At 32.9% G+C, this 25,563-nt stretch overlaps 1 protein-coding gene across 2 annotated transcripts in view; it reads right to left on the bottom strand.

The window, feature by feature from the left end:
- PGAP1 (post-GPI attachment to proteins inositol deacylase 1) overlaps positions 1 to 25,563 on the bottom strand; it is a 70,102-nt gene that overhangs the window by 20,094 nt on the left and 24,445 nt on the right. For both annotated transcript variants that reach the window (XM_064485128.1, XM_010979739.3), the window contains exons 6-19: positions 24,180 to 24,232; positions 23,300 to 23,366; positions 20,030 to 20,135; positions 19,304 to 19,359; positions 17,768 to 17,851; positions 14,571 to 14,617; positions 14,122 to 14,173; positions 11,430 to 11,507; positions 8,064 to 8,139; positions 3,935 to 4,008; positions 3,781 to 3,832; positions 3,215 to 3,281; positions 2,666 to 2,774; positions 590 to 628 (exon numbers count right to left, since the gene is read on the bottom strand). In XM_064485128.1, coding sequence (XP_064341198.1) covers positions 590 to 628; positions 2,666 to 2,774; positions 3,215 to 3,281; positions 3,781 to 3,832; positions 3,935 to 4,008; positions 8,064 to 8,139; positions 11,430 to 11,507; positions 14,122 to 14,173; positions 14,571 to 14,617; positions 17,768 to 17,851; positions 19,304 to 19,359; positions 20,030 to 20,135; positions 23,300 to 23,366; positions 24,180 to 24,232 — 960 coding nt within the window. The remainder of the gene's footprint in view (positions 1 to 589; positions 629 to 2,665; positions 2,775 to 3,214; positions 3,282 to 3,780; positions 3,833 to 3,934; positions 4,009 to 8,063; positions 8,140 to 11,429; positions 11,508 to 14,121; positions 14,174 to 14,570; positions 14,618 to 17,767; positions 17,852 to 19,303; positions 19,360 to 20,029; positions 20,136 to 23,299; positions 23,367 to 24,179; positions 24,233 to 25,563) is intronic.

Raw genomic sequence — 25,563 nt, 5'->3', positions numbered from 1 at the left:
GTACAATTCTACAAATTATAATGATGTTGAATAACAACATAACATAGTAGGTCTATGAAAATTATTTTTGTAACATTATTTGCCTATGAATCATAGATGCTCCCCAAGTGAACTTAAACTATTTCAACATTATTTTTAATATAATTTACTTTTACCTTTTACAAATTGAGTTCCTTGAAAATAGTCATTTATATGACAGAGACTACAGATTTTATTGGACTATAAGTTTTAGTAGCATATGAGGAATATAAAATCTTAATATGACATCCATTTAGCCAAAAATATTAATTTGCTTGACAATCAGGAATCATCTCTCATTTCTAGAAAGTATCCAACATGAAAGCAGCACCTTAAAGCCAAGGGTGGCCAACTACAGCCTGTGTCCTGAGAATGGTTTTCAGATTTTATTAAAGTGGGAAAAAGAAGAAAAACAAGAAGAAAGAAGCAGTAGTGGCAGAAGCAGGAAAAGACCATATACACAGTCTGCTAAAATATTTATTATCTGGCCCTTTACAGAAAAAGGTTGCAACCCTTGCCTTACAGTATCTGTTCACAAAGCAATAAATAATCAACAAAGAGTCTCTCTTACCTGTCCAAGTATTTGTGAAAAGGAAGTCTTAACTGTCACCTAGTTTGAAACAATCATTAAACAAATGTTATTTTCCCTAAGCTCGAGTTCACATTTTATTAAACTGAGCACTCTGCATATCTCTAAGCATAATCATTAATTTTTTTATAATGATGCACCTAAAGATATCAAGATCTTAAAAGAATTCTCTGAACCACGAACATACAATTTGTATCAAATGTAATTTATATATTCAGTTTAGTATATTTTCCTACAATCTAATTCTTTGACAACTAGAATATTTAATTAACCAGAATATCTTATTATCGTATCACACGAGAGAAAGGAATTTATTGACTGGGCAACGGGCAGGATGGACGTGCTGGGTACGGGTAGCACAGGCAATGCCAGGACAGGATATGGAAACACAAAACCCCTGTGTTGTGCTGGTGGGCTTCCTAAGCAGAAATCCACATGAATTGTGGTATTTACATTCCTTTAAGCCATGAACATGTAAAACCAAACTGCTCATAGCCATCTTAGGAATTCAAAAAGAATTTTGAATAAACGTCTATATTTTGGATTTTATGTATTTTATATCAAGTGTTGCTTGTTTATAAATTTTTAAAAATATAGAAAGCATTGTTTTAGTTGTTAAGGCACCAGGAGGACATTTTGGGGGACCTGAAATGTAATTTTCTTGGAATCTGTATTATCTACTTAACATTTCAGGCTGTATTTAGTATAATAAATAGGTGTTTGCCATTGTGACAAAAAAAAAAACCTATACATATGTTTGCTGAAAAATTAAGCACAAATTAATCAACTTACTGTATAACTCGTACTTTAAAATCTCAAACCTGTAATTGTATGGTACTAAATATTGTTAAGCTAAACCACTTCTGAGTCAATTCCATAAAAACAGGTTTTACATGATATAATACCAGGAACAAATAGAGTACATTTAGTAAAATCTGAGCCAAGACAATATTTTAAAAAGAAATTTGTGATTAATTATTTCTGCCATAAATATACCTCTTTGGATATCAGGAAGTCTGAGAAAAGGAAATGTATCTTTCATACAGAAGTTGTAACATGACTATATTTTGCCAAAATATGGACTTTTTTTGAAAATATAAAGTATTTGTAAAAACATGGATATTTTGAGAGTGTGCAGTATTTTGGGCCAAATTACTAATGTAATTCTTACTATCTCTATAGTATTAGAAACATGAAGGCGCAAGATGAAAACCGTTACAGCCTTGAAAACCCTTCAATGTTAGAAACAGAAAGCAAGATATCAAAGCATTAATAAATTTCTGTGAAACCTAAAATAACTCATAGTTCAAACTGAAGCTTGGTTGTAGGACAGATTCTATTCACTTGAGCTATCAATTCTAGTTTACCCTAAGAAAGTTAGTTCTAATAAAGAACCAGTATTTAAAATTAGTTTAAAGTAGTCGAGTAGAAATAAGATATTTTATATAAACCAAAACAACCACTGAAATGTATACTTAAACCACTTAAATCTGGAATCTTTAGAAGCTGGCATGTTCTGATACAGAGAGGGGTCTTTTAGTTCATGAATCCATATGCAAATAAAATGTTACTCTCGAGTCTACTTCTCTTAGTGCAAAGAGATCTACCGTGCCTGTAAAACAAACACAACAGGCACTAAATTGCACATTTTAATGACTAACAGAGCTTAAAATAATGAGTGAAAAGAAGACCCTTAAGCTTATCCAGTAGTGCTGGAAAATAACACACGTCAGCTACTGCAGTAAAGCCACGTCAGCTGATTTCATGATGTTCTTCAACTTATGGAGGATTCTGGACTTTGGGCTTCCAAATTTAGGTTTATCTACAGTCTCAATTTTTATCTTATTTTCTATTACTTATTAAGATGTATACTTTCAATGGTCCAGCTAAGGAAATACTGAGGTGGTGCTAATAGGCAAAATGGAGGCTGAAGTATCATTAAGTATCTATTTCTTACATTAATTGGCTTTCACATCACCATATATCTGAGGCAAATGTAAAAATGTATCTCCAGTTTACTCTATAATTAAATCTTAGCTAAGCAAACATACAACTTACCTCATACTGACAGTCTGATGACGTGTACATTTTTAATAATGCTACGTGGCTGTCATTTTCTGGTTGAGCAATATGGAGTTTTACAGAAATTTCTGTGGTAGATGGAACCCTGAAAAGGTAAGTATCACTTCTCAAATACAAAATGCTGTGAAATAGCCATGGCTAAGTCAATCCCCAGCACAACACAATGAAACAATGTAAGGAAGCTAGATGACACACACGTTATTATAGATTGACACTTTCCAGTTGTAGCACGGCTGCCTGAATGCTCCTTGTAGGACACAGGAGCTGGGCGAGAGGGTGAAAAGCAGTTCATGTATGAAGCAAGTAAGGTTTAAATTCTAGATCATTTAAACAAGAATACTGTATTTTATCTTACAATCTTACCTTATGGGCACAATGCTACCTACATAAAGGATACCCACATTTTACTAAGAGGCACTGTAATAATTTCATTAAAATTTTACTACTATTCAAATAAACGAACTAAGTAGAATATGTATTATTCAAAAACACCAAAGTTTAGGGTAAATTCTTTCATATACTTACTGTGCAATGGTTAATGAATCTTCGTAAGACCAGGGAATATGAAGTTTATAAATACTAGTAATTTCTTCTGTGAAAACACAGATGAAATATTTATTACCAACTTTATGTTACTAAATGTTATATAAGCTACTATAATACCTGACTATTTACATAACTATCCATTTCATTGAAAATAATCAGTGAGAGTTATATCACATAATGAGAAGTTATGGAGAATTATTTAATAATAATGTTTAATTAGACTTACAAAAAATATATTAAAGCATATGGGAAGTACTAAGAAACTGGAAAAACATTAAACAGCTAAATCTCAGTTACTACTATTGTAAGACAGGAAGATATGCAGTATTTTTAAAATGTGGATATTTAAACTGAAATAGATGAAGATGCTTACTGTTAAGAAAAGGTCTATGTTAAATCCATTGGAAATATGAACAGCTTTCTATTATCATGTATTTAATTTTAACTTACTTAAAGTATATGGAAAAATAAGTATTACAGAAAAATTCGAGAAGACCTAATGATTCTTCAAATGACAATATTATTTCTCCAGAAAATACACTTACCTTTGACTCCTGAGCACTTGCTTACCACGTTGATTTTAAAAGCCTGGTATATCTAATAGAGTTTGACCACAAAAATTAAAAAAAAAATGTTTGTAAGTTTAATTAAACAGTTAAGTAAAATCAAATCCTTGTTACTGTCAAGATAATTAGTTACCTGTCCAAAGTTCAGAAGCTCTATATTATAAAACAGGCCGCTCGTATTTAATATCACTTTCCTTGAAGATAATCCTGTTGAATTAAAAGTACTGTATTACTTAGAATACCAAATAAATTTTCTAAAAAGTATAAAAGTATTGACTGCTTACACAACGTCTAAATAACGTCAACATATTTTTAATATTAAAAGTTTATAGGTTCTCGCTTCTGGCATGGATGAGTGAACTCCTAAAATTCTGATCCTCCTTCAATAAATTCTGTACAAAACATAACATTTATAACGACTTTCAATCACATTTGTGTGTGTTAAAAAATCACTACTTATTTCCAATTTCAAAATTCTTGATCTCTTCTTGATCTCTTTTTAAAATTATGTTAATCAACTTAAAAAAAAAACACCCACTTGGATATAAATGCCTTTGGATAAGAATATGCAAGTGTTCAGATGCTTCTTTGAAAAGAGAAAACAATAGGATAAAGCACCACTGTGTAACAGACAGAGATGGTTTGAAATATTTACCAAGTATATCACTGACATTCTATCAGTTAAAAAATAAATACCATATGATGTAAGATTCTGTCAGGCACATTTTGTACCAGTTCAAACACATAACTATTTTTTCATAATGCTGCATTATCATAAATATTTTATAAGATCAATAACTGGATTTAAGAAAATGACTTAAGAAATTTTATCAACATGTAAATAAATTTGCTAAATACAAGGTGTACCATAAATCTGCAATTAATAAATCACTTTTTAAAACACAATGCTAAGTTAGACATTCAACTACAAACCATTTTAATGACTACCTATAGTAACCAATATTTTAAAATACAGCACTGAATTTAAGGCAACTCAAAATGAACAATGGGAGAAAAACTAGTAAATATGAAGTGACCTTTACATTCTACTTAATCTAATTTAAAATACCATTTATTGTGTTCATTTTTCACAAGAAAGATGTCTAACTTATAGGTATTTTTAAAAAGAATCTAACAGGAGGTAAGAAATAATTTAAAATTTTGCTTTCTACATTGGCAAACAGGAAACTAGAAGTTGAACATTGTACCTAATTAAAAAACTTTTAAAGTCTGACTCACATCCTAAAGATTTTAGATAGAACATCTTCATTATTAAAATGCTGATAGGTCCGTTTAGGAGATTGTTTTAACATAAGCTTAAACACATCAACAAATAAAACACAAGTACTTATTTGTGTTGTAATTTAAAATATGAGACATTCACCAATGATCAAATCATAAATTTCCCTGAATATTTTCACTTTTGAAACAGTTAAAGTCTTAATTTATTATTAAATCTGAGATATCAAAAGTATTGGAGGAGGTCAGTTACATAATATCGGCAGAATATTTTTTAGCAACGATAAAAACTTCATTTTTGTCAAATGCTCAATATCACTAATTATCAGAGAAATACAAATCAAAACTACAATGAGGTATCACCTCATGCCAGTCAGAATGGCCATCATTCAAAAGTCCACAAATGACAAATGCTGGAGAGGCTGTGGAGAAAAGGGAACCCTTCTACACTGCTGGTGGGAATGCAGTTTGGTGCAGCCACTGTGGAAAACAGTATGGAGATTCCTCAAAAGACTAGGAATAGACTTACCATATGACCCAGGAATCCCGCTCCTGGGCATATATCCAGAAGGAACCCTACTTCAAAATGACACCTGCACCCAATGTTCATAGCAGCACTATTTACAATAGCCAAGACATGGAAACAGCCTAAATGTCCATCAACAGATGACTGGATAAAGAAGATGTGGTATATTTATACAATGGAATACTATTCAGCTGTAAGAACTGACAGCGTAACGCCATTTGCAGCAACATGGATGTTACTGGAGAATGTCATTCTAAGTGAAGTAAGCCAGAAAGAGAAAGAAAAATACCATATGAGATCGCTCATAAGTGGAATCTAAAAAAGAAAAAGAAAGAAAGAAAGAATGAAAGAAAGAAAGAAAGAAAGAAAGGGAAAGAAAGAAAAAGACAAATGAACACAAATACAAAACAGAAACAGACTCACAGACACAGAATACAAACTTGTGGTTGCCAGGAGGGAGGAGGGTAGGAAGGGACAGACTGGGAGTTCGAAATTTGTAGATACTGACAGGCATATGTAGAATAGATAAACAAGATTATACTGTATAGCACAAGGAAATATATACAAGATCTTGTGAGCTCACAGTGAAAAAGAATGCAACAATGAATATATGTATGTTCATGTATAACTGAAAAATTGTGCTCTACACTGGAAACTGACATAACATTGTAAACTGACTATAACTCAATAAAAAAATTTTTTTTTAAATTTCATTTTGTCACCTGGAAAAGTCAAGATCCATTTCTCTTTTAATAGTTTAACTTTAAAATTAATTGTTTAACATATTCCAGAAGCACGTACATCCACTGTGTCTAGGAGCCCAGCATTAATCAGTTCAGCTGAGCATAAATTAAAATAAGGAGAACTGCCTACTAGGCTCTCTTGCAGTTGAAATATTAAGCCCAAATCTTTGCCTCTATGAAGATGGAACTGCATATGATATGTATAAACATGGAGTCACAACTATAAAAATTTGGGCTAGGGAGGGTAGATCTCTTATTTTACGAGGTTGCTATCTTCTTTAATGAGATAGAGAGAGATTCAGAGTTGTCATTTCTGTATTGTTCTGTGCATTCTTCTATCAAAAAAAAAAGGTGGCAGATGGATAAAAATCTTAAAGGAAGTTTCCTCTCTCAAGTAACACAGATTCTTTTCATGAACTGAATATTAAAAAAATATAGTAAAAGAATAGGTCATGCCAAAAGGGCACAGGAGCCAACCTAAAAGAACTCCCTATGTCCAAAGCTGGAGCAATTTAAGCAAAAAAAAAAAAAAAAAAAAAGAAAAAAGAAAAAAGAAAAAAAAGGTAACAAAAGTACTGAATTATAACCCAGTCAAAAAATAAGTATCCATGAGTCCATAGTAACATAAATAAAAACTGAATAAGGGAATAAATGGGGGAGAAGAGACAACTTTCCTTTAGGAAAAGTTCCAATAAATACAGAACACCAGTAATAATTGCTTCAGACTAGACAAATCAATGGATGCTAAAATTAGTGGATTATTTTAAAGAAAAACAGGATACTTACACATCCTCAAAGTATTTCTCTCAAGATATTTATTAATCATAAAAAGGAAAGCAGTAACTTTACAGTGGAGAAACCTGGCAGATTCCACCTAACCAAGTGATTAAGGTAACCACCACCAGTAATTAGACATCATGACATCATGTATTTTCGGACATGACACACTGAGAAGTACACATTGCTTGATATTCTTGCCCAAAATGTATAACCTCAATATGATCATAAGAAAGCATTAGACAAAGCCAAATACAGGGATATTCTACAAAATAACTGACCAGTACTATTTAAGGATGTCAAAGTCATGAAAGACAAGGAAAGACTGAGGAATTATCAAAGATCAGAGGAGATATGACAACTAAATGCAATACGGAAACCTGGAGAACACTGGTGGAAAAACCAATGAAAACCAAATGAAGCCTGTAGTTTAGTTACCAATATTGTACCAGTGCTAATTTGTTAGTTTCAACAATCATGTTAAGGTAAATGAGAGATACAAAGGAACTCTATACTCTTTCTGTGATTTTTCTGTAAGTCTAAAATTATTTCAAAATAAAATTTAAAGGAATATTTAGTTACGTGTGTTTTACCACAATAAAAAAAAATTGGGAAAAAGTATTTAGAGAAATCCTAAAACCTTCATAGGGCAGATAGCAATTTATATCTCATAATAAACCTCTTATAATAAGGGTCAATACATAGTATAAGTTCATGTGAACACATACACACTCAACTACCTGCAAATGTATACGATCATAGGTAAGTTCCTTTTAAAGTTCACTTCTCAGAAGATGACTGGTGGCCCAGTATTAAATAAGAATCAAACCACTGAGCCATATCATATGGTTATTCTAAGAACTACACTTGAGATACATAATGTACAAGGCTCTGTTTTATTGCAACTAACTGGCAAAATAAATCAGCACTCTAAAATTAAAAGCAATTCTTAAAATTTCCAAAATCAAAATACTTACCAAAGGAAAAAAGATGAGTTACAGGAAGTTGTATGGATCTTGTCTCTTTTTTAAAGAATTCACAATCTACAACAAACTGGAATATAAAATATTGATTTATTAGGAAAAAATAGAGTTAAATTTATAGTAAAAGATCTTCACTTGATGTTTGAGTAGAAAATAAAGATCTATAAGCTTCAGTTTTGGAGAAGGTATTATCTATCACACTCTAACTATGGCTAAACTTTGGTAGCATGAGTTCCTAAGGAGAGATGCGAAGGTAAGAAAATTTGGTGAACAAGCTTAATTTAATAAATTATTACAGGGTCATTTCTATAACAAAAGAGGTACAGCAAAGTTTTCTTATAGTTAGTTTTAGGTGTTTGTAGAAGAGGGGCCATAAAGCATAGATCAAAGCATTAAGAGCTAAAGTTAACTCGAGATTAATTAGGAATTTAAATATATCTCTGAATATTTTCATAGTCAAAAGGAAATGTAATTTTGTTACCTTTTTTAATCCCATATTTATTACTATCTGATTAGACTACAAAAAACTTTTGGAGACATACTGCCATTCATCTACAGATGGCTAATGTTATTCAAATAAGATTATTTCAGGCTAAGCAGTGATTATAGTAAATGCGAAAAAGGTTCACTACGTATAAAGAAAAAGAAATGCTCTATCAAAAAGCGTAAACCTAAAATGTGACATCTGCATCATTATAATTTCTGTAATGACATTTCTTGTCTAATAACATTTCCATAGCAGCATAAGGAACTTTGTTCTCAGCTGTCTGCAATAAGAAGTTTCATTAAAATCATCTCCATAATGATCTATAGGAGCTGAGGAAGAAAGCAATCTGATGCCTAACTGTAACTAGCAAGTAGTCAGCTGTCTACAGAAAGCAGAAAACCAGTGGGGTCTATCCTACGCTTTTCCATTAACTACACCTTGGACTGTGGTTAAAGCTGTTACTTTGCATCCTGGGTGGAATTCTGAATGTTTTTGAAAGTGAAAAACAGATGAGGGAAAATGCTATTAGAAAGTACATGCACATGAAGGAATGAAAGAAAAAACTTGTTAAGGGACTCCACTTTTATTTTTCTCTCTTTACTTAGAAGGCAAAGAACACTGTCAGATATTACAAAAAACAGCTGTTATGAGATTAAAGTAATCACATATTGAACAGGATTATGCATTATATTTTTACAAAGTATTTTTTGGGTGAGACATTGCCTGAGACAGGGAAGCAGTTTTAAATCACCTTGAACAGGTATTCAAAATATAATTTTTATTACTGCTAGAAAATTTGGCTGTTCCTTTATGGAATAAACCCTTACCTAAGAAAGAAAGAATGCAACGGTCTGTCTCTGAGACATCCAAGGTAAGTACATTTTTAATGGACTTAACCATTTTGTTTTCTGTCATCAAAAATTGTAGATAATTCCATATTACATTTGGAAAACTCTACTATCAGTGGACTCAAAAATTTTTTAAACTGCCCATTCAAATATATGTATCTTTCTGATGATGAGTTATAACAGACATGTAGGAATTATGAAAGGCCTAAATTACCATCTTTGTGAGATTGGGTGTGAAACACTAGAGTCAGCAGTGTTACTTTCCAAAGAGCATTGAGACATATTAAGTATTTATTAGGCTGCTAAGACTGGCTATTTGCAAAAGGCTCATTAATTTCTTGGAATAACCAGAGAAGGCCTTTCCAAGCTTGGGAAAGATGTTAAATTCATTCAAAACCAACTTACCTGAAAGAAAAACCCTTAAAGAGAGCTTTTAGTATTGAAGATGCTGAATTACCTCTCACTTGAGCTAAGCAAAACAAAACAATGAATCCATTATAAGGTACTTGTGAGACTCAATCTTTGAGGTGACTCCCAACTACATCCCCCTTTTCTTTTCCTTTAAATTCTCCTAATGATTTTGGTCCCAAATCTTACCAACTTTCTCATTCAAGAGACATTTTTTTGAGCATTTATGAGGTCGTCACTAAAGGTTGAAGATGCAAAGTAGGATAACACCTATCTGGTCTTTAATCTCAACGAAGTCATACTATGATGATGGCAATAAAGACATAAATAAATTATAATTTAGTATGAAAAATTCCTCAAAGAAGTCATAAAGTATCATGGGAATAAGAGGAGGTCACCAGAGCTATCTGGAAAAGGAAACTAGGGGACATTTAAGCTGGGTCTTAAAGGATAAGTGTGTTGGGTGAAATGTGGGGAGGGCAGCAGAGGGTCTTTCTCCTCCATCTTCTTTCCTCTCCTGCTTCTCTCAAAAATCAACATCCTTCTATTTCTACTCCCACTTCACTAGTACAAGCCTTGTTAACCCCGTATGAGATGCCTGGTCTCAATGTTTCTAATCTATCCCACACCATAAATAGACTCACTTTCTGAAATAAATAGCTCCGATCCCATTACTACTATGGTAAAAAAAAAAAAAAAAAATATTTCAGCTCCCTACTGACTGAACTATATAAAGTCCTGAATCTTCCATTCAAGGCCTTCCACAATGTGGCCATGAACTACTTTCCCAGCCTTTTCTTCCACTACTGTTCTGTCAACAGTAGCCACCCTTTCACAATCACTAATTACTTATTCATTATTTTCCAAATATACCTCATATCTTCTATGTTTGGATCTTACTATTTCTTTGTCTCAACAGTGCTATTCATTAGAACTTTCTGCAATGTCACTATTGAGCACTGGAATGCAACTAAGGAACGGAATTTTTACTTTAATTTTAATCAATTTAAATTGAAATAGCCACATGTGATAGTGGTTCTCATATTAGCCCAGGTCTAGAATGTTCATATAAAAACTCTAACTATCCTTTAAGGTAATTTTAAATATCATCTCATAATAAAGCCTTTATTGATCTCATCAATCAGAGATATCTTTCCCTTTAACACTTTTCATGTATTTGCTAAATTCTGATTTGTATTATACATTTTTGGGGACCTCTTTAGTTCTCACTCTTCCACTGGCTACCAGACACATTTCTCTCCCCCTACCCAACAGTATGTAGCTTTCTGAGAACAGGTTCATGTCTTCTTTGTCTGTGTGCCTCGTGTAATTCCTGGCAGAGAGTCTTACACAAAAAAGCATACTCAATAATTGAAAGATTTTGAAAGACTGTTAGATAAAGTAGAATTAATTCTCACTTGAAATAATGAGACTTGGATTTATTCTGCTTAGTTCAAGTTAGAGTAGATGATCCTAATGATTTAAACAGTCTTAGGAGGATCCCCAAACAGGCCACTGGTTTAGATTAGCCCTAAGATGAAGAATTCATCAAAAAGCAACTCAAATATTTAGCATGAGTATCCCCAAAATATTCTGATAACAACCTTAATTTATTACCTTACTTCCATGAATAGATGGTACATAAACAACAAGATGAGACAGAGATGGATAGTCTTGAAGTCTTAATGTCAGAGACTAAAAAAAGATGGGAAAAAAAGCTAATTTATTTCTTTATATACAGCTTAAAGCATACTAAAAGATAAATTACAAGCACTTACTTCTTACTTAATAAGTTATGAAAAAACTGATTTCAAACTTTATGTTCAGTACTTCATAAAATGCCCATGTTTACAATTTCAGGTCAATGATCCTGCTAAGTCAAATTCCTAATAATTATGTAAATATGGACTGCCAGAAATATTCCTTGAGCTGTATCACCCCTTCATGTAAAACAAACGACATTCAACACTAAATTTAATTATTTTACATAATTATTGCCAGGTATCTTTTACAATTTGTCTATTTGTTTTGTATAATTTTGCAGTATGATTTCTGTATTTTGGTAGTATATGACAAAGGGCACTCAAGAGCTAATGAATGAATGGAAGCTCAAAATGATGGAAGAATTGCAACTTAATCTCAAATGATTCTGATCTAGCCCAAGTAATAAACAGTTGCTGGCTCATGACGTGTAAGAACATCATCCCCTGGAACTTATTCAGTAAATGACATAAGATGCAATAAATCTAATAACGCACCTCACTAAATGTACATCTATTCCCTTGTCAAAATTAAGACCGTATTTTATAGTCCACATTTTGAAGAATGAGCAGATAGGAGACTGGTCTGTTTAATGAAAATCCAGGCCACCAAATACAGTTTTCAAGTTGGTTTTTCTTCTGAAAGTAGATGTGGGGGTAGGAGTGGTTATATGCTGAAACAATCTATATGCATTAAGAAACTTCTGCACTTAACGCTCCATTGTTCTTCAGAAGCACCAATGCGGGCAAGTTGGACAGAGGTTCTGAAGTTAAAGAACTGTCAACTAGTGGCAGTCAAACAACCTGAACAGATTTACCTGGGAGTGCTTGTTAAGCTTCAGGGCTGCACCTCAATTTACTCAGCAGAGTCTCTGTAGTGGACTTATATGTTCTCATGTAAATGAAAGGGTCTTAAAAGGGCCACACAAACCAAAGCTACAGGGAACTGAAACCAACCAGACAGTCAACAGCATGAAAGATTAGTTAGAAAGAACCATGGTTACTCTGTGTGGCTACCCACTATTAGAGCTGTTGTTATTTATTCTCAAGAATAATTTCTTAGGGAGGGTATAGCTCAGTGGTAAAGTGTGTGCTTAGCATGCATGAGGTCCTGGGTTCTATCCCCAGTACCTCCATTAAGAAATAAATAAATAAACTTAATTCCTCCCACCGAAAAAAAAAAAAGAATAATTTCTTTTCTCAAGATTTTTTTTTTAGGATCAGAATAGTTTAAAAAGATATCAGTGTCAAAATACATTTCCTTATAAAGTTAAGTTCCCAGGTAGTTATAATGTCAGCAGGAATTTGGCAATAACATATTCATGAAATTGTTATGTTGGCAGGTAAGGTTAATATGAACTTTGGAAATTTTTCAGTGTTTTAAGGATAAAATGGCCTTAATAATGAGGCAACACACACAGGAAATCAAACACCAGTGTGTGGATGTCAGAAACCCTTCAAGTTCTGCTGCTGTGCATAGGGCGAAGCTGTGGTGCTTAAGTATGATTTAGGCAAAATAGTGACCAGGTAGTTTTTCTCACGTAACTTAAGATTTCTTTTCAAAATTAATTGTTTGTTTGTTGCTAGCAGTAAGTCCATTTGGGCTCACCAAATTCTTGTCGGGCTGTGGTGTATGTGTGTCTTAGAACCTTCTTCCCTGCGCCATGACAGAAGAGTTCCATGTGACCAGCGCTGTGAAGGCCCTGAAGTGCTTTGCTGCAGGACTCCAGCTACTGACAGTTCAGTCAGCAGAGCCACCAAAAGTGGTGTGACTCTCATCTGACAGGACTTTTGTTGAGATGATATAAATATGAATAAAACCCACAAAATGTTTGCTTTAATCTTTCGTTTCCCTTCAATTTCATGGCAAGATAATTTTGTGTGCTTTTTATAAAAGGCTAATAAACACATATATATAATTTTGATTTTCATTAGAATGGAAAAGTATCCGCACTTTGGCCCTCTCCTCCGGTATCCGCTATAAAAAGTAAGCAGCCGGAACGACTTGTTCTCCTACTGCTCAGTAGCTGTTTCTTGCATTTAGAACAAACAACACAGGGGCCTAGAACTATTTGAATATATTGCTTAATCTTTGAGATGAAAAAATATATATAAGAATTTCATAATTTAAGAAATAACTTTTTAAAAAATAGTAGCAAAGTAACATTTTATCAGGTTTTTAATCATTTATTTCTTTCCAACTCTTCAATTACAGACTGGATAGGATACCCAAACTGGAAACTCAAGGAAATATTTAATACACCTTATGAATGCTTGATCAGTAAGTATATCCTAATTCTTTTGTTTGCTTTGCTCCTGCCTAGACAGTTAGGATAGAACCAGCGAGAGACCTTAACAAATGTTTATATAAGTCAAATCACTTATTTTGTCTCATGAACACAAAGCCACATGAATGAATAAGCACAAAATAAGACAAAATAAATAAAATTGTAGTTGAATTTAAAAAAAGGAAGAACATATTCTATAATGCCATTAGGCTCAAGTATTTTTTTCACCTGGATATTAACATTCTAAAAGCCATAACTTACCTTAATTGTTGGCAGCAGTTCAGCTTTCCATGATAAATCAACCCCTTGCCGGCTTTGAAATAAACATGAAAATATAATTAAAGAACAAATATATTAAAGTATTATAAACAAGCTTTAGAAGTAAAAAACAACTACAGAACCATCTACAGAACTATCAGAGCGAGTTCTAATGAACTGAAGTCTATTAAGTCTAATTCAATATTCTTTATCCATATAGTTCCTTGGGGAACAAAAAATTGTTTTTCCTAGCAACCAACTATCAGTGTTTGCAAATATTACTAGTATGTTAATTTTCTTCATTTTTAATTTTAAAATCAATATTATAATTTAGTGTAGTAGCAAAATGACCTTATTTAAGAATGTCTGAAGCTATTCTGAAGGTATGATTTGAATATTATTTTAGGTTGAGAAAAATCAACAACGGAAGGCCTTATATTCAAAACACTTACCACATAGAAGTGCTGTTTATGCAGCCAAAAATCCAACTATTTGTATCCTATTGAGTAATAACAAAAAACAAAGCACACTAAATATCATAGAAAATAATTATATAAAATAGGCATCTTCAACATTTCACTATTACATGATAGGGTCAGTAGGCACAATGCAAACATAAAACAGCAACTTGTTATTTAGAACTGTTTTCAAGATGTTCTCAAAAGTCAAATAGGTCAAGGCTGGGCAAAGAAGTCTAATGTCAACATAGACAGGTAAGCAAGTAACCTGGAGCAGCAGTATGAGAAAGAGTGACCTGACAGGTTACCTCTCTACAGCATACAGCTAAGCAGAATTTCTGAACCAACACTTTCATAGTTTGACAACGTCCACACATTAATTAGGGAGTTACACTGAGAGTAACCTACATTTTAACAAAAATAGAATAATGAACAACTAGAGGTAGGCTTTCATACAAACTAACAACAAAAAAATCCAGAGCCAAGTAATTAAAAATAACAATTAAGCTAAGCACATCTTTTTAGTATATCATTTGAGTTCTCATTTGATTACTAGGGAGATAACTTCTACGCAGCTGAGAATGTACTTGGATTGAAGCACAATCCCAGGGGTTCAAGACTAAAGTTAGTTATTGCTTTATTAGCACAGCCTGGGAGTGCCACAGAGATGGTTGTGGTACTTTAACAATACTGTAAAAATGATGAATCAGGCAGACAAAGCCTCTGCCCTTACCAAACTTAAAGAAAATTTAAAGACATTATTCAAGAATAGAGAAAAGCAAGCTGAAAGAAAACAAACAGAAACAATGTGGTGTTTCTTTGCTCTCCAAAGCTGGCAAAATACTTGTGTGACTTCTTTATTAGTGACCTGTGCATCCCAGAACAGTAACATGACATTATGAAGAAAGGCAACAGAACAGATCTGCATAGCCTAAACAAAGAAAAGCTAGCAAGCTCTCAAAAATGCAAACTACTTCTGTAATGGGTTCTTGCAGCTATTAAGGGAGGCTGTCCTCAAAGACAGCCCTTATTATGAAAACTGCCAATATTCCAAACTGTTTACTTTGGTGTATAGGGATCTGATTCATTCATCAACAGATTGAATAAAGTATTATTCAAACCCACTCTAAACCACTGTGTTGTTATAATCTAGGTGTTGAAAGAACAATTTCAGGTCATCTAGTAAATATCCCCAACTCAACTAATTATAAAAATTGACCGAAAACCTTAAAAGAAGTCACACAGGATTTGCTAACTCCTGAAGTATACAGGAAAGGAAATGCTACTTGATCGTAAAATTTGTAAATCTGAAAAAAATCTATCTACAGTAAAAAATGATGTCCTCAGTGGCTGCTAAAATCACGAGGTGAAGACTGGTTGGGAACTTTGTCATGGGTGGGTCATGCTGATACCATCTGAGACGACTGATAAGCCTTTGTCACTAAAAGTGGGACAACCAGATATTATATACTTCCTGATGTGGTAAGTACGCAGCTCTACTTGTAAAACATTCTTACCAAAAAATTAATCTGAATGTAATCAGTATTCTAGATCTAACTACCAGTTTACAGACAACATAATGGATATGTTAAAAGAGCAATTAACTAAACCCAGAACAAATAAATGGCATGGGGTGGGGGATGAAGGGGGCAGTTATAAAAGAGATGTAAGATCTGTGAATCAAATGCAATGTATGTACTTTCTGGATTCTGATTCAAATAAACTGACAGATTAACAGAGAAAAACTGGACATAGACTGGATACCATATGATATTAAAAAATTAGTAAGTAATTTTGTTGAATAAAACAATAGTATTAAAGTAAAATGTAAAATTCTTATGTGTTAGAAAAAGATATAGAAGTATTTTGGATAAAGTGGTAAAATGCCTGGATCTTGCACTAGAAATGCATCAGTCAGAAAAAGTGAGTAAGGGATAAATGAAGTAGGAGTGGTAGAGTGTTGATAACTGTTGAAGCTGTATAATGGTTACATGAGAATTCATTACTATAGTCTCTCTACTTTTGTATGTTTGAAAACTTCTATGATAAAATTGACGATTTAAAAAAATTCACCACATGACCTTGTGTTAGTTAATACCCACGGACCTTACTTACAGAAAAGGGATTCTCCAGTAAGCCAAATGGATAATTTGTATTTTGGCAAGGATTTTTCTCAATGTAATACTGAAATTCTCATGTGGAATTTAGTATAAAAGTGAGTACGGATATTTTAAGCCATCACTCTCAGGGCCAGATTTCTTTGAGATAAACCCATCCTGATTTTAGGCTGAGAGATGGTAGTCTCCCTGAGAGATATAAAACTGTGGTAATTCCTCTAAATTCGTATTCATTAGCATGTACCATATAGTGCCTGCCTACCATCTTTTCTAAAGACTTTACTGTGTATCAAATGGCAGTATCAACCAACTAAGTGATATATTAGATCCTAGTCCTAAAAAATACAAATAATACAACAAAAGGGAGATGAGGGAACTTAAATCGTGAAAGATACAAATATAAAGTGGAAGAATCCAAGGACATGACAAAAAAAAAAATCAGAATAGAAAGAAAAGAACCCAAATTGGGAAACAAATTCCTGAAAGTAAAAAGTGTTGATAAAATAATTAAACATTCCTAAAAACACATGCTAAAGGATATAAGATATTTCTAGCATACATAGTAGACATTCATTAAAAAGAAATACAAAAACAAAATCATCACACTGATAGATAACAGTCTAACAGAAAGTTACTATACTATTTTAGAGAACATTTGGTATAAAAATTACTGCAAATTTTAGTATGGAAGCCAATGAAAAACAGGAGTTACTTCATAAAACTCTTACAGAACAGCTGTGCTTAAATATACCTATTCTTTAAAGTACTGACAGAATTTTAGAATTAGAGCTCTGAAGTGATATTCCGTCATCCTAAACATAGTGAAAAACTAAGGTAGAAAGACAGGACTGACGACCTAAACTAGAGGCAAAGGTACAAGTTAATAGTATATTATCAGTTACAGAAGCATTCTGATTAGTACTTTTCAATCAAAACGCTGTTCCAGAAAAATGTTTTTCAATTCATTAGATTTATTAATAGTTCATAGCTAAAGATAAAATCTACCAGATATTAGTTAAATCTTAAAGAATAGCTAGCCTTTTAAATTTACATAAAATGTACCAGTTATCTTACCAGCATGGTGCTCTGACAATAGACATGAGTGTAGATTTTTCTATGATTTGCAAGGGGAAATGTAAAATATATCTTATCAGATTCCTAAAAAAAGAGGGAAAACACAATAAAACTATCATAAGAATAGATAATTTCATCATTAAAAAATTCAGATAAAGCAATGAGTAATTATTCTAATTAATTCTAATTAAGTATTTTAATTCTATCATTCTTGCTGTTGCTGAGAACCAATATTCTAGGAATGAGAAGAAGATACAGACACAAGATAGATCAGGTACAAGCTCTATAGTACTGAATTGGACTTGGAAGTATCAGTATGAATGTATGTTTTTGTTTGCGTTTGGTTTTTGACCTCATGAGCAAGATAAAATACATTTCTTTCTTAGCTCTGTTCACTGAAAAGCCTAGATACTCTAACTCACTAGCTATAAACATCCCTAGTGCCTAAATTACGGTTTTTAGACACTGTTTACCCAATAATAGGAAGAGATCCTTAGAGGAAAAGCAGATTCAAGGTCTGGGACTGCAAATGTCACACAGCGAGCTAAAATACGTTCTCATACTAGACAGCGAGGAGAATACCAAAGACAACTAAAGAGCATCTACATCAAAAAGAGTCAGGAGCCTACCTTGCAATGGCTTCCACTGGTCAAAGACAGAACAATTTTAATATCAATTTTAGTATCAAAGATAGAACAATTTTAGTATTTTAGTTTAGACAGAAACACAAGTATGTCCAAGTTCATCATAATACTGGAGGAAAATCCCCCCAAACATCCTATGGTCACTGATGGAGGATGCTTGTGAGTCAACTCACTACTCTGAAAACCAGTAAATATAAGATCCTAAGATCCAAACAGTGATCATTTTTTCCCTTTGTAATCTGTTCCATTTTTGATAAATTTAGTAGGTGAGAAGTTTTTCTACAGAGTTCCAGTTAATAAATGAGGAAGGACTAATCAGAGTACCATTCCTTTTGCATCCCCCAAATGAATTAATCACTCCAGGCCTTCTTTACCAACAGCTGCTAGCATCACAAAAAGAGAGATAGTCTAGCAAAAACAAAAACAAAACAAAAACCTGAATCTGATGAAGCACCTAGATAGAACTACTAAGTCACAGGAAAAGAATAGGCAAAGGAATATACTGAACGACACTACAGGAGTGCAATCAGCAAAATCAAGACTGTGAAACTCTATAGGACAAATGCCTCGGTTTCTTCAACAAAAGTGCAAGGAAAACAAGAAGGGTGGAAAAAGTATTACAGATTAAAAGAGGAACAAAAGACATATCAACAAATAGTATGCAGACCTTTTTTGCAGCTTGACTTAAAAAACAAAGAAACAACAAAAAATTTGACAGTTATGATAAAACTGAAAAATTGAACACTGACTAGATATTTATTATTAAGGAATTATTATTAAATTGATTTAATATGGGAAAATGACAGGGCTATCTTCTTAAAAGAATGTAACTTTGAAAGATAAAAACTAAAACATTAAAAAAAAAATTTAAATCCATTGGTGGTATACTTACATTGTAAGCCACATAGGTCCATTTGGAAACTTTTACTGGAACCCACATAGATGTCCCTAAGGAAGAAGAAATTAACTTATTTGGCATTTTTTTTTAATATTAAATGATTTCTTTTACTGAATACTTCTCAATCATAACAGGATTTGAAGAAGAAGCAGTTTCCTGAACACTGGCTATTTTAAAATAGAAAATCTCGTGAGATGTTCTCGACATGTTCATTGTCAACTAGCATTCACATCGAGTAAAGTATTTAAAATCTATTTGGTGTCTAACTCTAGGAAGAATCAACAGAAGGAAACACAGATTTCATTTTCCAAACTATGTAAAGTATGACAGATACATTTAAAAGCAAAATTCACCAGCAAAAGATATGCTGTTAAACCAAAAGACTGAAGAATGATACTAAGTAACTAAATCAAGAATATAGCATTTTATTTTATTTTACCTGGCTGTTAGGAAAACAGAGACATTTAACTCTTCAAATTTTTCTGTCATGTTACTTTCAGTACAAAATTTTTATCATCAACATCTTACAAATGGCTTTTTTACTTTTCCCCTCCTTAGCCAAGAACCTCATAAGAAACCACCATAGAGAAATTTATAAAGTATAATAGGATTATAAAACATGAAGCACTGCAGCTTTAGAGACTGTCTGCTAATAACAAATTTACCTAAAAATAATAATCAAAACTCCACTTAAAATTAAAATAAATTATTACCACCAACCTGTTAAGTCAGAAATTATTGATGGATTTTCCTCAAAGTGTTTTGCTGGGTGTCTTATAAAGTGGTGATTCAACACCGACAATTTCTTCTTGGGATTTTGAGTTATCTAGAAAGAACATTGATACATTCTGTATCCTTTTATATCCACTGTGATGACTTACTGAAACTTGGTTTCAAGTAATAATGATAAGAGCCAACAGTTACTTACTCTGGACCAGGCACTATTCTAAGTGCTCAACATGTTATTAACTCAATTACCACCAGAACACTAGGAGATGATAATCTTTTAACAGCATTTTAAATATGATGAAATTAAAACATGAGAAATGAAGGAAAGTGCACAAGGTCACACTCTATAAAGAGTCTGTGCCAGGATTCAAACCCAGGCAGCCTGGAACCAGAGCCCGTATCGTTAACCACCATGCAATAGTGCCCCTCAAGTAACAGTTAAAAACAAAAACATAAAGATGTATAAAATCAGAAGAGAACTTAAGAGATCCTCTGGTCTAGTGATTCCAATATTCTAGTTTCCAAACTCAAACCAGTGCCAATCTCATAACACAGAATTCACTGGCCATTAGAGAAAATATGAATTGCCAACTACCTCTTCTTGGAAACTACTTTCCTTTACTCTGTCCCACTTACTTTCTCTGCATCAAAACATACTTTCTTTCATGAAATGAAAATGAGGATAGACAACAGAATTTTTGTTGTCTGTTTTTAAACAATCTAACATAATAAACGTTGTCAACTTTTTATCAATCCCTCCCTTAAAAGAAAATGCACTGGAGTATAAAATCCATTTAAAATCTACCACTATTCAATATTCTAATTTAAGTTTTGAAGCCCTGACAGGTAAGTGATTTTCTTAATAACAATACAGCAAGAGAATGACAAAGAAATGACAGTGAGGACTCAGGTCCACTAATCATTTCAATTCCTTAGGAAGTCATCCAGCATTTGCTTGAACATTCCTAACTTGCTACTTTGTAAGACAGGACATTTCAAGAATTCTTACAAGGAGAGTGTTCTGCCCTATTCAGAGCAAATACCTGACTCCCTGTTACTTTGATGTATTAGTTCAGGGGATAGCTCTTCAAAAATTAAAGACCGTTATAATATCCCCCACCCAAATGAAACCTCTCTTCTACAGATCAAACAACTTAAAAAATATTAACTGTTTCTCATAGGACTGTTTCAAACCCTTCACTACTCTGCCTCCCAGGATAAACTGAAGCTTGTTGATGTCCCTCTTAAAATACAACATACTAAACAGAATACAGTTCTGTAGATACTGTATAACTAGAGTGGAGAAGAGTGTAATTTTATCTTCACTGATGCAAACCCTATACTCTAATCAACTCAGTCTAACACAAAATTAGTTTTTTGGGTTTTTTTAAGCAGCCACATCTGTTTTGCAAACAATTAAAAATCATAGGTGTCTCTACCAAAAGTTCAGTTAAGTCAGACTCTCCCTTTCTTATTGACTTTCTAGGGAATCCACCCATTCACAAGTTTTCAGCTCTGACTTTTATGCTGATAACCATCAAAAACTACTCTCTAGTTCTGATTTCTTAGTACCACATGTTTGAGACTAATTACACTTTGAGTTATAGTTTCCTAGTATATATGCTTGCTTTTCCTCTTAAACTATGTGCTTCTTGAGGAGTAGGAATCATATCCTAATATTTGATTATCTAGTATTTAGTCTATCATAAATAGTGAGTTGTGAAATAGAACTTAGTTTCATATTTTGATTCTTGGCAGAATTATCAAAAATTTTGCATCTGTCTCTTAAAATGTGTCTGTAAAATACTTATCCATTCAGAATTATAATTTATTACATGTGAGTACTAGTTTTGTCATCTTAGAATTTAACGGAAAACAAGATTTGATTTATTATAATCAGTTTTATGTACAATTTTTAAAAATATATCTGAGATGCACTTGTTCTTCATTGTTTGAAATGGGTTTTTTCCTAAACCTACTGAATGCCACTTCAAATACAAACTGGTCAAATACAAATTCTAAGTGATCCTATTATGGTATCTAGTCAAACAGACTAAAAAGATTTGCCATAGTTAAGACTCATAATTAAAACAAGGTTGAAAACCTGCAAAATGTTTGCATTCATGACAACATGATTCCACAGTGTTAACTCGATGAAGCTGATTTACTTTAATAAATATACTAACTTAAATACAGTATCTGGTGGTTTAAAATGTGGTGAAAGAACAATTTGGGTCTTTTATTGCATTCTTCAGGAAAGAGCTAGGTATCCATTATTGTCTCTAATAATTGTTATGTAGCTTCCCAAAGGGTTAAGGAAAAAAATGCAGATAGTACCCCACTCCCAAAAGAGAATGCTACAGGAGCAAGGTTAAGACACAAGGATAAGGAGAGCATTACCTAGAGATCTATTGAGAAAGAAACCACACATAATAAACAGTCTCAAAGAACTGAAGCCTTCAGGGGAAAGAATTAAAAAATATCTGGGCTGCAATACTTTGCCACAATGGAAAAAAATTACCTAAAACACAAAGAATTTTTTCTCTAAAAGGGGAAGCCAGAGCCATAGTCATCAAAACATACTTCCACGGCACAATGATGCACTGCAAAATGACCTGAGGTGAGGTGAAAGGCTTCTTACGATGAATGATGGCAATCTGTTCTCAATTCACAGAAAAAAAAGTTAATAGAATTAAGTTAATAGAATTCTCCGAATTTTGCTGAAATCCTTGATGCCCATTACTGTTTATCTGCTAGCAGACAAGAAAGAGATGAAAGAAGAATATGATTTCCAGGTGTCCTGCTAACTGAACAACTTAGAAAATCACTGGTTTGGAGAGTTTATATGTAAAATCTCAATACAGAAAGTTGACTCTAGAAGTACATGATTTAAGTTCTGGTGAGCTTGTGTTATTCAATGAATGTAGATATTTTGATCCTAATGCATAAGGATACTTGCAGTAAGTATTTCCCTTAAGCTAAAAAAGTTAGAAGGATACATACCAAATTTTAAACAGCATAGGGAAAGAACTGGGGGAAGATCTAAGGTATCCTTTCACTTTTTCACTTTTATTGCAGTCTTAATTATTAATAGTGATCAAAGTATTATCAGATAAAAATATTTCCATTTTGAAACCAAGTTCAGTCAATATAAAGTATAGACTTCTATTTTCATCAAAGTAAAGAAAAGTATTAAATCTATCACTGCTCCAACAAAAGCTTTTACTTCACTGAAGTAATTTTTAGTTTAAAAATACATACTTGTTTAGTATCAGCATCAATAAGATCAAAGAATGCTCGAATTGTGGTCAACTGCAATTGTTTACACCTAAAGAATAAAATAAGTGTTACAAACAAAACTTTAAAAATATACTTTTGATACAAACATGAACAATTTTATCATTTAATGGAATATATGACTTCCCCTTAATGCTGTAAACTCAAATTATTTAAGAGATCATTATTTTTAAGCATGTATTTCAAAAGTTGAAACATATAAAAATAAAGTAAATTAAATCTTCCTGGATGTTTGAGAGCAAAAGTGTCAGGGCCCTCTCTGTCTTCCCTAAACCTCTTTGCCCACCCCAGCTATAAACATATTGTCTATCCCATCTTCACATGTCTGAACTGTTGTGGTTCTTGCAGACACCACTGCACAGTCAGAGGAAGGTGAAAAGAGAATCTTTAAGCCAAAATATATAGAGATAAGATACTAGGTTCTATGTATCTCTTGACCCCTATTTATCTATTTCTTTACTTATATTAAGGGACTTGGTTTCCCATGCGCTGCTCTAGAATGGTCAGTGCCACATTATTCAAGTCCCTGAGTTTGGTGACTAGCCAAGAGCTCAGAAAGTCCTACCACAAGTGCCTTTGATTCTGCCCAACTATGACAAAGTCTAAAATTTTGACAACTTCATTTAAGACTGACACTACTGGTTCTTCAGGAGATGATTTTATAGGTTGTCAAGGGCACCTTGGTCAAACCGAGTCAAGAACAAAGGCTGGAGTTTTAAGCTCCTAAATTAATCTTTCTCCTAAATCTGTTTACAGCTAAAGCTCTAAGAAAGCTAACAAAACAATTCATTGATGAGAAAAAGAGGACCACCAAAAATTACCAAAATAAGTTATATTAACTTACCACACAATGGACAGGTGGTCTGTTGAGACCCAGGTCTTAGGCACTGCTGAACTCTAAAAGAAAAGGAAAAAAAAATCATACTTAAGAAAAGCTTTGTTATTCTCCAAAAGGTCTGAAATTCTTATAAGCTAACATTAAAAACATGTAACATTAACTTCACTATTTTATGATGCATAGATATTTTAAATGATGCATTTTATAAAAAGGTGATCCAAAAATATTAAGATATATCCTGCATAAAATGATCCTGTTTGTCATTACTGGTTAGTCAAGCTTAAATTAACCTTTAAAAGATTATTAAAGCATTCACAGATAAGTTACTAAAGTTTAATGTCTAACTTTTCATTATTCTAATAAGATGTCAAGTTTGATTCTTTAATGAATCATACTGTATGTATAAATTACAGTATTTTAGTAATTTTAGTTCTGACTAGACTATCACTTGATAAACTCTAAAATGTTAATTCTAACCAGGGTATGCCTGAGAAATACCTAAGCTTGGGGAGACTTTTCAAAATAAATACACCTGATCACAAAACTACCGAATCAGGCTCTTGTAAGTGAGGTCCAGGCTTACGTAGTTTGAAGAAAAAAAACTCCCTAGATGATTACGATACATACTACTGGCTAGAGACCAATGGTAAAAGCATACTAAAACACATAACTACTTGCAGAAGGCTTCCCAACAATGGTACAGCACCCTCCAAGCACTAGAAACTCCTTCTCGTGCCGGGTAACGACATCCCTGTGAAAAGCATCTTACACACAGCAGGGGAACATTAAATAAATCTGATACTATTTTTCACAGCATCTCTCTCTGCACTGTCAAAAGCACAATGAGATGCCCTTACTAGAACTGTTAAAACAAAATGAAAATAGGAAATATCAGCCTTATATGCAAGAAATTTTACAGAGGCTTAACATTCTCTTTAGATTAAAAAAAAAAGGATTTGTAACTTTAAAAAGGGGGTATCTATAACTTCTAAGGAGTCATCGAGTCATTGTCACCCTTATACTCTGCAAACGACAATGTATATTTGGACTCCACACACACTAAAGTTGGAGGAATCTATAGCTTACTTAATGAACTTATAAACATTAGCTATCTTATTTAGAAATTACTGCTGACAACTTAATTTAAAAATTGAGACAACCAGAGTTCACTGTGGTTCTAAGGTTATATTAGATGCTCAGTAGAGTAAGAATGCACAGTAGACAGTATCCACTATTAACCAAGAACATAAAACTGGTTTTCTTTCATTCAGTGTAATGAATGCATCTGCACTACAGCTGAAAAAAAGGAAAGTCAACACAAATAATAAAGGCTGTTGCTCATGATCTTTGTGGTAAAGACTCCTGAATGTCCGCCAGAAACTTCTCTTTT

The sequence above is a fragment of the Camelus dromedarius genome, chromosome 4 (genome assembly GCF_036321535.1).
Source record: "Camelus dromedarius isolate mCamDro1 chromosome 4, mCamDro1.pat, whole genome shotgun sequence".
NCBI classification, from domain to species: Eukaryota; Metazoa; Chordata; class Mammalia; order Artiodactyla; family Camelidae; genus Camelus; species Camelus dromedarius.
Note: the sequence above shows the minus strand (reverse complement) of the source record. Positions and strands in the feature narration are given on the sequence as shown.